At 52.1% G+C, this 11,636-nt stretch overlaps 1 protein-coding gene across 1 annotated transcript in view; it reads right to left on the bottom strand.

The window, feature by feature from the left end:
• Positions 1-251: 251 nt before the first annotated feature.
• The window catches only part of polh (polymerase (DNA directed), eta), a 30,940-nt gene continuing 19,555 nt past the window's right edge, over positions 252-11,636 (bottom strand). The window contains exons 6-7 of the mRNA XM_078207796.1: positions 1,741-1,806; positions 252-428 (exon numbers count right to left, since the gene is read on the bottom strand). Coding sequence (XP_078063922.1) covers positions 252-428; positions 1,741-1,806 — 243 coding nt within the window. The remainder of the gene's footprint in view (positions 429-1,740; positions 1,807-11,636) is intronic.

Below are 11,636 nucleotides of genomic sequence, written 5' to 3'. Positions count from 1 at the left end.
TACACAGAGAGTGGTGGGGGCCTGGAATGCGCTGCCAAGTAGGGTGGTGGAGGCAGGCACGCTGACATCGTTTAAGACTTGCCTGGATAGTCACATGAGCAGCCTGGGAATGGAGGGATACAAACGAATGGCCTAGTTGGACCAAGGAGCGGCACGGGCTTGGAGGGCCGAAGGGCCTGTTTCCTGTGCTGTACTGTTCTTTGTTCTTTTGTTCTCTCCCTCCCTCACTCTCCCCGCTCTCCCTCCGTCACTCACCATGCTGTCTGGTGACTCCCTGCGGTGTTAAATCCTCGGAGTAATGTGAAGGCGTTATTTGCGATGCTCTGAGCTTGATACTGTGAGAGAGCGCAGCACCGTGAGAAATGGCTGCTTTTCCCAGCTCCCTCCAGACGCACTGACACTGACAGCTGCTTTCCCACTCGCTGGTTCTAGAGGAACACCAAACAGCATTATCAATCCACCTGATCCCAGAGTCATCCCAGCCCCACCGAGGGAGTGCCGCACTGTCAGAGGGTCAGTACTGAGGGAGTGCCGCACTGTCAGAGGGTCAGTACTGAGGGAGTGCCGCACTGTCAGAGGGTCAGTGCTGAGGGAGTGCCGCACTGTCAGAGGGTCAGTACTGAGGGGGTGCCGCACTGTCAGAGGGTCAGTACTGAGGGAGTGCTGCACTGTCAGAGGGTCAGTGCTGAGGGGGTGCCGCACTGTCAGAGGGTCAGTACTGAGGGGGTGCCGCACTGTCAGAGGGTCAGTGCTGAGGGAGCACCACGCTGTCAGAGGGTCAGTACTGAGGGAGTGCTGCACTGTCAGAGGGTCAGTGCTGAGGGGGTGCCGCACTGTCAGAGGGTCAGTACTGAGGGGGTGCCGCACTGTCAGAGGGTCAGTGCTGAGGGAGTGCTGCACTGTCAGAGGGTCAGTGCTGAGGGGGTGCCGCACTGTCAGAGGGTCAGTACTGAGGGGGTGCCGCACTGTCAGAGGGTCAGTACTGAGGGAGCGCCGCACTGTCAGAGGGTCAGTACTGAGGGAGTGCCGCACTGTCAGAGGGTCAGTACTGAGGGAGTGCCGCACTGTCAGAGGGTCAGTACTGAGGGGGTGCCGCACTGTCAGAGGGTCAGTACTGAGGGAGTGCTGCACTGTCAGAGGGTCAGTGCTGAGGGGGTGCCGCACTGTCAGAGGGTCAGTACTGAGGGAGTGCTGCACTGTCAGAGGGTCAGTACTGAGGGAGTGCCACACTGTCAGGGTCAGTGCTGAGGGAGTGCTGCACTGTCAGAGGGTCAGTACTGAGGGAGTGCTGCACTGTCAGAGGGTCAGTACTGAGGGAGTGCTGCACTGTCAGAGGGTCAGTACTGAGGGAGTGCCACACTGTCAGGGTCAGTGCTGAGGGAGTGCTGCACTGTCAGAGGGTCAGTACTGAGGGAGTGCTGCACTGTCAGAGGGTCAGTACTGAGGGAGTGCTGCACTGTCAGAGGGTCAGTACTGGGGGAGTGCTGCAGTGTTGAAGGTACTATATTTTTATTTGGGGTGCTGTGCCCTCTCAGGCGAAGGTAGGTAGATTCGACAGTCAGTCTTTGGAGAAGGGACTGGCAGGGTGGACGAGAACAGATCTGAGCCATTTGCGGAGGTCTATAATTACCCCTCACCCAACAGCTGAAAAGATGTGATGGTCATTGTCCCAGTGCTGCGTATGGAGTCTTGCTGTGTACAGAATGGCTGACATGAGCTTGATGTAAAAGAGGGATTCACCTGCTCCCTGTCCTTGGTCAGTCGCTCCTCCAATTCTGTGGCCAGCTGCAGGAGCCAGTGTTTCACCTGGGAGAGAGAGAGAGACGGCAGCAAGATTTCACACTCATCCCTGCACCTCTCCACCATCCCCTCATCCTCACATCAGCCAGACCCGCCGCTCTGGACCCCGCCCATTCTCCCCCCCCTCCCCCTGTTCCCAGACACCCCCCCCATTCCCGGATCCTGGAAACATTCGCTAAATCCAGGGAAATATCCCACAGCTTACCCATTTCCCAAATCCCAGGAACCCAAGGAACTTGCGCGCACGCACACACTCGGAGGGTTTACCAGAGGAATACCAGGAATGGGAGGATTATTTTATGAGGAAAAGTTGGAGAGGTTAAGTTTGTATCTGCCGGAGTTTAGAAGAATAAGAGGTGAATGGATTGAAACATCAAATCCTGGGGGTGTTGACAGGGTGGATGTGGAGAGGATGTTTCCTCTTGTGGGGGACGCTAGAATTTGGAGTCACAGTTTAAAAATAAGGGGTCACCCATTTAAAACGGAAATGGTCTCCCCCGAATCCTCAGACTCCATGCCAACCTTCAGCGACTGTTCCACCTTGATACCTGATCATGTTGCACTTCCCCTTTTCCTAAACTGCCACCATTCAGATAATCTTCCTGTTTTTACCACCAAAGTGGATAACCTCACATTGATCCATTGCATTTGCCAAGTATTTGCCCAGTCAGCCAGCCTGTCCAAGTCACCCTGCAGCCTCTTAGCTGCCAATCTAGTTGAATGTTTTTTCCCAGGGTGGAAGAGTCAATTACTCAGGGGGCACAGGTTTAAGGTGCGAGGGGCAAGGTTTAAAGATCATAGAAATCATAGAAACCCTACAGTGCAGAAAGAGGCCATTCGGCCCATCGAGTCTGCACCGACCACAATCCCACCCAGGCCCTACCCCCATATCCCTACATATTTTACCCGCTAATCCCTCTAACCTACACATCCCAGGACACTAAGGGGCAATTTTAGCATGGCCAATCAACCTAACCCGCACATCTTTGGACTGTGGGAGGAAACCGGAGCACCCGGAGAAAACCCACGCAGACACGAGGAGAATGTGCAAACTCCACACAGACAGTGACCCGAGCCGGGAATCGAACCCGGGTCCCTGGAGCTGTGAAGCAGCAGTGCTAACCACTGTGCCACCCGAGATGTACGAGGCTAGTTTTTTTTACACAGAGGGTGGTGGGTGCCTGGAACCCGCTGCCAGGGGAGGTAGTGGAAGCGGATACGGTAGTGACTTTTAAGGGGCATCTGGACAAATACATGAATAGGATGGGAATGGAGGGATATGGTCACCAGAAGGGTAGGGGGTTTTAGTTCAATTGGGCAGCATGGACGGCGCAGACTTGGAGGGCCGAAGGGCCTGTTCCTGTGCTGTAATTTTCTTTGTTCTTTGTTCTAACCCTTGGGGACGAGTGACCATAATACGGTAGACTTCTTTGTCAAGGTGGATAGTGATGGAGCTGATCCTGAGACCAGGGTCCTGAATCTCAGTAAAGGGAACTGTGATGGTATGAGGCATGAATTGGCCATGATGGACTGGGAAACATTACTGAAAGACAGTGGGCAGCCATTGGCAGGTATTTAAAGAATGAATAGGTGAACTCCAGAAGTTGTTTATTCCTGTTTGGTGCCAGAGTGGGAAGGGAGTTGTGGCCAAAGCATGGCTTACAAGGGAAATTAGAGAGTATCAGATTCAAGGAAGAAGCATAAGTATTGGCAAGAAAAAGCGATAGGCCTGAGGATTGGGAACAGTTTAAAATTCAGCAAAGGAGGACCAAGGGATTGATTAACGGGAAAATAGAGTATGGAAGTAAGCTAGCAGGGAACATAAAAACTGACTAACGGTTTCTATATGTAAAGAGAAAAAGATTGACAAAAATAAATGTAGGTCCCTTTCAGTCACAAACGGGAGAATTTATAACGGGGAATAAAGAAATGGCTGAAGAACTAAATTCATACTTTGCTTCAGTCTTCAACAAGGAAGACATGAATAATGTACCATAAGTTCTGAGAGAAACAAGTTGAGTGAGGAGCTGAAGGAAATCAGCATTAGTAGAGAAATGGATTTGGGGAAATTGATGGGATTAAAGGTGGATAAATCTCCAGGTCCTGATAATCTTCATCCCAGAGTACTTCAGGAAGTGGCGCTGGAAATAGTAGATCCATTGGTGGTTATTTTCCACAATTCTTTAGACTCTGGACTGGTTCCTCCAGATTGGAGAGTAGCTAATGTAAGTCCACTGTTCAAAAAGGGAGGTAGAGAGAAAACAGGGAACTATAGACCAGTGAGCCTAACGTCGGTACTGGGGAAGTTGCTAGAGTCCATTATCAAGGGTTTCATAACTCAGCATTTGGAAGGCAGTGGGATAATCAGACAAAGTCAGCATGGATTTACAACAGGGAAATCATGCTTGACGAATCTATTGGAATTCTTTGAGGATGTAACTAGTAGAGTTGACCGAGGAGAACCAGTGGATGTGGTTTTCGACAAGGTCTCACATAACAACAAAGAAGAAAGAAAATTACAGCACAGCAACAGGCCCTTCGGCCCCTCCAAGCCTGCACCAACCATGCTGCCCGACTTAACTAAAACCCCCTACCCTTCCGGGGACCATATCCCTCTATTCCCATCCTATTCATGTATTTGTCAAGATGCCCCTTAAAACTCACTATTGTATCCGCTTCCACTACCTCCCCCGGCAGCGAGTTCCAGGCACCCACCACCCTCTGTGTAAAAAACCTGCCTCGTGCATCTCCTTTAAACCTTGCCCCTCGCACTTTAAACCTGTGCCCCCGAGTAATTGACTCTTCCACCCTGGGAAAAAGCTTCTGACTATCCACTCTGTCCATGCCTCTCATAATCTTGTAGACTTCTATCAGGTCTCCCCTCAACCTCAGTCGTTCCAGTGAGAACAAACCAAGTTTCTCCAACCTCTCCTCATAGCTAATGCCCTCCATACCAGGCAACATCCTGGTAAATCTTTTCTGTACCCTCTCCAAAGCCTCCACATCCTTCGAGTAGTGTGGCGACCAGAATTGAACACTATATTCCAAGTGCGGCCTCACTAAGGTTCTATAAAGCGTCAACATGACTTTCTAATTTTTAAACTCAATGCCCCGGCCGATGAAGGCAAGCATGCCGTATGCCTTCTTGACTACCTTCTCCACCTGCATTGCCACTTTCAGTGACCTGTGTACCTGTACACCCAGATCCCTCTGCCTATCAATACTCTTAAGGGTTCTGCCATTTACTGTATATTTCCTATTTGTATTAGACCGATCTATATCCTGCTGTATCCTCTGATGGTCCTCATCGCTGTCCGCAAATTCACCAACCTTTGTGTCATCCGCAAACTTACTAATCAATCCAGTTACATTTTCCTCCAAATCATTTATATATATTACAAACAGCAAAGGTTCCAGCACAGATCCCTGAGGAACACCACTTGTCACAGCCCTCCATTCAGAAACACACCCTTCCACTGCTACCCTCTGTCTTCTATGACCGAGCCAGTTCTGTATCCACCTTGCCAGCTCAACTCTGATCCCATGTGACTTCACCTTCTGCACCAGTCTGCCATGAGGGACCATGTCAAAGGCCTTACTGAAGTCCATGTAGACAACATCCACTGCTCTACCCTCATCAATCATCTTTGTCACTTCCTCGAAAAACTCCATCAAGTTAGTGAGACACGACCTCCCCTTCACAAAACCATGTTGCCTCTTGCTAATACCCCTGTTCATCCACTTATTTCCAAGTGGGAGTAAATCCTGTCTTGAAGAATCCTCTCCAATAATTTCCCTACCACTGACGGAAGGCTCACCGGCCTGTAATTACCCGGATTATTCTTGCCACCTTCTTAAACAAAGACTACTATGTAAACAGAGTTATAAGGAGAGGCTTGATAGACTGGGACTTTTTTCTCTGGGGGGGTAGAAGGCTGAGGTGTGAGTTTATAGAGGTCTATAAAATAATGAGGAGCACAGATCAGTTACATAGAACATTACAGCGCAGTACAGGCCCTTCGGCCCTCGATGCTGCGCCGACCAGTGAAACCAATCTAAAGCCCATCTAACCTACACTATTCCAATATCATCCATATGTTTATCCAATGACCATTTAAATGCCCTTAATGTTGGCGAGTCCACTACTGCTGCAGGCAGGGCATTCCACGCCGTTACCACTCTCTGAGTGAAGATCCTACCTCTGACATCTGTCCTATATCTCTCACCCCTCAATTTAAAGCTATGTCCCCTCGTGCTAGCCATCCCCATCCGAGGAAAAAGGCTCTCACTATCCACCCTATTTAATCCTCTGATCATCTTGTATGCCTCTATTAAGTCACCTCTTAACCTTCTCCTCTCTAACGAAAGCCTTTCCTCATAAGACCTTCCCACCATACCAGAGTAAATCTCCTCTGCACCCTTTCCAATGCATCCACATCCTTCCTATAATGCGGTGACCAGAACTGTACGCAATACTCCAAGTGCGGCCGCACCAGAGTTTTGTACAGCTGCAACATGACCTCCTGGCTCCGAAACTCAATCCCTCTACCAATAAAAGCTAACACTCCGTACGCCTTCTTAACAACCCTATCAACCTGGGTGCCAACTTTCAGGGATCTATGCACATGGACACCGAGATCTCTCTGTCCATCCACACTGCCAAGTATCTTACCATTAGCCCAGTACTCTGTATTCCTGTTACTCCTTCCAAAGTGAATCACCTCTCACTTTTCTGCATTAAACTCCATTTGCCACCTCTCAGCCCAGCACTGCAGCTTATCTATATCCCTCTGTAACCTGCAACATCCTTCCGCACTGTCCACAACTCCACCAACTTTAGTGTCATCCGCAAATTTACTAACGCATCCTTCTACGCCCTCCTCCAAGTCATTTATAAAAATGACAAACAGCAGTGGCCCCAAAACACCGCTAGTAACTGAACTCCAGGATGAACATTTCCCATCAACCACCACCCTCTGTCTTCTTACAGCTAGCCAATTCCTGATCCAAACCGCTAAATCACCCTCAATCCCATGCCTCCGTATCTTCTGCAATAGCTTACTGTGGGGAACCCGTGGGGAAATCCATATACACCACATCAACTGCTTTACCCTGTGGTAAACCACTTATCTGCTATCTGTTACCTGTATATGCGGCACATCCCTGTCAGTTCCGCCCAAGTCTCCTCCCCCTGGTCCGGGTATAAAGGCGGTGGCTCCTCCCCGCTTGCTCTCAGTTCAGACCAGATCTCCGACAGGGATGGCTCCAGGTTCTTGCCAATAAAAGCCTGTTTGTCTTGCTCAAAAAACTAGTCTCGGCTCGATTGATAGTGCGTCAATTTTATTGGCAAGTTGTTTTTGAAGAATGGAGCAGTTACTGAAACCCGACAGACTGAATCTGGACCCGCAAACTGCTGGAGCGTCAAACACGTTTGACCACTGGCTGCAATGGTTTGAGGATTACATCGAAGCCTCCGCTGCCATCAGTACAGATGCTGACAAACTACGGGTGCTCCGCGGCCGGGTAAGCGACGTAGTATAGGCTACAATCCGAGACGCGGAAAATTATACGGCCGCTATCGAACTGTTAAAGGGCCTGTCTAATAAACAGCCTAACGAGGTCTACGCAAGACACCTCCTCGCTACACGCAGACGGCAGCCAGGTGAATCAGTCGACCAGTTCCTGCGCGCCTTGCGTCTGCTTGCCCGGGACTGTAACTGTAGGTCTGTGACTGCCGCCCAGAAAATCCAGGATGCCTTTGTCACGGGCATCGGAACTACTTACACCCGGCGACGGCTGCTGGAACAGGGCGCGCTGGACTTCAAGAAAACGGTGCAACTGGCTGTGTCCCTGGAGGTGACCTCCCAATACAAAGAACAAAGAACAATACAGCACAGGAACAGGCCCTTCGGCCCTCCAAGCCCGCGCCGCTCCCTGGTCCAGACTAGACCATTCTTTTGTATCCCTCCATTCCCACTCCGTTCATATAGCTGTCTAGATAAGTCTTAAACGTTCCCAGTGTGTCCGCCTCCACCACCCTGCCTGGCAGTGCATTCCAGGCCCCCACCACCCTCTGTGTAAAATATGTCCGTCTGATATCCGTGTTAAACCTCCCCCCCCTCACCTTGAACCTATGACCCCTCGTGAACGTCACCACCGACCTGGGGAAAAGCTTCCCACCGTTCACCCTATCTATGCCTTTCATAATTTTATACACCTCTATTAAGTCACCCCTCATCCTCCGTCTTTCCAGGGAGAACAACCCCAGTTGACCCAATCTCTCCTCATAACTAAGCCCCTCCATACCAAGTAACATACTGGTAAACCTTCTCTGCACTCTCTCCAAAGCCTCCACGTCCTTCTGGTAGTGTGGCGACCAGAACTGGACGCAGTATTCCAAATGCGGCCGAACCAACGTTCTATACAACCGCAACATCAGACCCCAACTTTTATACTCTATGCCCCGTCCTATAAAGGCAAGCATGCCATATGCCTTCTTCACCACCTTCTCCACCTGTGACGTCACCTTCAAGGATCTGTGGACTTGCACACCCAGGTCCCTCTGCGTATCTACACCCTTTATGGTTCTGCCATTTATCGTATAGCTCCCCCCTACATTATTTCTACCAAAATGCATCACTTCGCATTTATCAGGATTGAACTCCATCTGCCATTTCTTTGCCCAAATTTCCAGCCTATCTATATCCTTCTGTAGCTTCTGACAATGCTCCTCACTATCTGCAAGTCCTGCCAATTTTGTGTCGTCCGCAAACTTACTGATCACCCCAGTTACACCTTCTTCCAGATCGTTTATATCAATCACAAACAGCAGAGCCCTGCGGAACACCACTAGGCACAGGCCTAGTGTGACTACCTCGAATCCTACTCACCTGACCACGTGGGCGCATCGTGGACACCGCAGCCGTCGCTACCGGGAGGACCACAGCCCTACGCTGCCCCACGCCTCTCCGGTGACCTGACCGTGGCTGCAACCGCTCGAGGCCCGAAATGTTACTTCTGCGGCTTGGGTAAGCGCTCCTGACAACGCTGCCCGGCGAGGGAGTCGTTCTGCTCCGCGTGTGGGAAGAAGGGGCACTGCGCAAAGGCCTGCCGTAAGTCTGCTCCCAAATCCATGAGCGCCGCGTGTGACCCGCAGGGGCCACCATCTTGGACGCCCCCGGCCACGTGTGACCCGTGGATACCACCATCTTGGACGACCCCGGCCGTGTGCGACCCGCAGGGGCCGCCATCTTGGATGACGTCATCGGCCGTCGGCGACCCGCGGGGGCCGCCATCTTGGCCGACAACTACCGCATGTGACCAGCAGGGGCCGCCATTTCCTACAGCTACAACTCCCTACAGTTTTCTGCAGGATTCAACAGTGGCATCAGTTACCCTGGACCAGACCAAGCCTCATCGTCTCGCCAAGTCCACGATGGACATTGAGGTAAACGGGCACAGTGAGCATTGTTTGTTTGACAGTGGGAGTACGGAGAGCTTCATTCACCCTGATACGGTGCGCTGATACGCCTTTCCCGTGCGGTCCGTCAAGCAGACGATCTCCATGGCATCACAATCCCGTTCTGTAAAGGTCCTCCGCTGCTGCGTGGTGACCCTGAAGGTGCGGGGCACGGTATACGATAACTTCAGGCTCCTCGTGCTGCCACACCTCTGCGCTTCCGTACTCCTGGGGCTCGACTTCATGACCCATCTGAAGAGTGTTACTATACAGTATAATGGCCCTTTCCCCCCGCTCTCCGTCTGCAATCAGCAGCGTCTAAATTGCCCACCGCGCACCACCTGCAGTCTCTCGACCCTTAAAATCGCCCCTCCCTCCCTGTTTGCGAATCTCACTCCCGACTGCAAGCCCATCGCCACCAAGAGCAGGCGGTACAGTGCTGGAGACAGGGCCTTTATCAGGTCCGAAGTCCAGCGGCTCCTCAGAGAAGGGATCATCGAAGCCAGTACCAGCCCCTGGAGAGCACAAGTGGTAGTCGTTAAGTCCGGGGAGAAACACAGAATGGTCATTGACTACAGTCAGACCATTAACCGCTACACGCAGCTGGACGCGTACCCCCTTCCCCGCATATCTGACATGGTCAATCAGATTGCGCAATATCGGGTGTTCTCCACCATCGACTTGAAGTCGGCGTACCACCAGCTCCCAATCCGCCCGGAGGACCACCAATATACGGCGTTCGAGGAGGATGGTCGCCTTTACCACTTCCTTAGGGTCCCTTTAGGCGTCACCAACGGGGTCTCGGTCTTCCAGTGCGAAATGGACCGAATGGTGGACCAGAACGGGCTGCGGGCTACCTTCCCGTACCTGGATAACGTCACCATCTGCGGCCATGACCAGCAGGACCACGATGCCAACCTCCACAGATTCCTGCACACGGCTAGTCTCCTTAACCTGACCTACAATAAGAAGAAGTGCGTGTTCAGTACACACCGCCTCGCCATCCTCGGGTACGTAGTGGAGAATGGGGTACTCGGCCCCGATCCCGATCGTATGCGTCCCCTCCTGGAACTTCCCCTCCCCACTAGCCTCAAAGCACTGAGAAGATGCCTGGGTTTCTTCTTGTACTATGCACAGTGGGTCCCCAACTATGCGGATAAAGCCCGTCGGCTTATAAAATCCACCCTTTTTCCCCTGAGGCCCGCCTGGCCTTCGACCCCATCAAAGCTGACATCGCGAAGGCCACGATGCACGCTGTAGACAAATCCATCCCGTTCCAGGTGGAGAGCGATGCGTCTGACTTCGCCCTAGCCGCCACTCTTAACCAGGCGGGCAGACCCGTGGCCTTCTTCTCACGAACCCTCCAGGGCCCCGAAACTCGACACTCCTCTGTCGAAAAGGAGGCCCAAGCCATAGTGGAAGCTGTACGGCACTGGCGCCACTATTTAGCTGGTAAACGGTTCACCTTACTCACGGACCAATGATCCATTGCCTTCATGTTCAACAACACGCAGCGGGGCAAGATTAAGAACAAGATATTACGGTGGAGGATCGAACTCTCCACCTACAATTACGATATCTTGTATCGGCCTGGGAAGCTCAATGAGCCACCTGACGCCCTGTCCCGTGGAACATATCGCCAGTGCGCAGGTGGACCGGTTACAGGCTCTCCACAACGACCTCTGCCACCCGGGGGTCACCAGGTTTTTCCACTTTATTAGAGCCCGAAACCTGCCCTACTCAGTTGAGGATGTCAGGTCTATAACTCGGAACTGCCCGGTCTGCGCGGAATGCAAGCTGCACTTCTACCGGCCAGTCAGGGCACACCTCATAAAAGCCACCCGCCCCTTTGAACGCCTCAACATCGACTTCAAAGGCCCCCTCCCCTCATCTGATCACAACATATATTTCCTCAATGTCATTGACGAGTACTCACGTTTCCCCTTCGCGATTCCCTGCCCAGATATGACCTCGGCCACAGTTATCAGGGCCCTGCACAGCCTCTTCACTCTGTTCGGTTACCCCAGCTATATCCATAGCGACCGGGGATCCTCCTTCATGGGTGAGGAACTGCGACAGTACCTGCTCTCCAAAGGCATAGCCTCAAGTAGGACCACCAGTTACAACCCCTGGGGTAACGGGCAGGTGGAGAGAGAGAACGCCACTGTCTGGAAGACCGTTTTACTAGCGCTACAGTCTAAAGGCCTTCCAGTCACCCGCTGGCAGGAGGTCCTACCGGAGGCACTACACTCCATTAGGTCCCTCCTGTGCACGGCAACCAATGGATGTTCGTGTTCCCCGGGAAGTTTTCCTCAGGGACTTCACTACCGTCGTGGCTGGCATACCCGGGCCCTGTCCTGCTTCGGAAGCATGCCAG

This window comes from Mustelus asterias, unplaced genomic scaffold (assembly GCF_964213995.1).
Source record: "Mustelus asterias unplaced genomic scaffold, sMusAst1.hap1.1 HAP1_SCAFFOLD_2724, whole genome shotgun sequence".
In the NCBI taxonomy this organism is placed as follows: Eukaryota; Metazoa; Chordata; class Chondrichthyes; order Carcharhiniformes; family Triakidae; genus Mustelus; species Mustelus asterias.
Note: the sequence above shows the minus strand (reverse complement) of the source record. Positions and strands in the feature narration are given on the sequence as shown.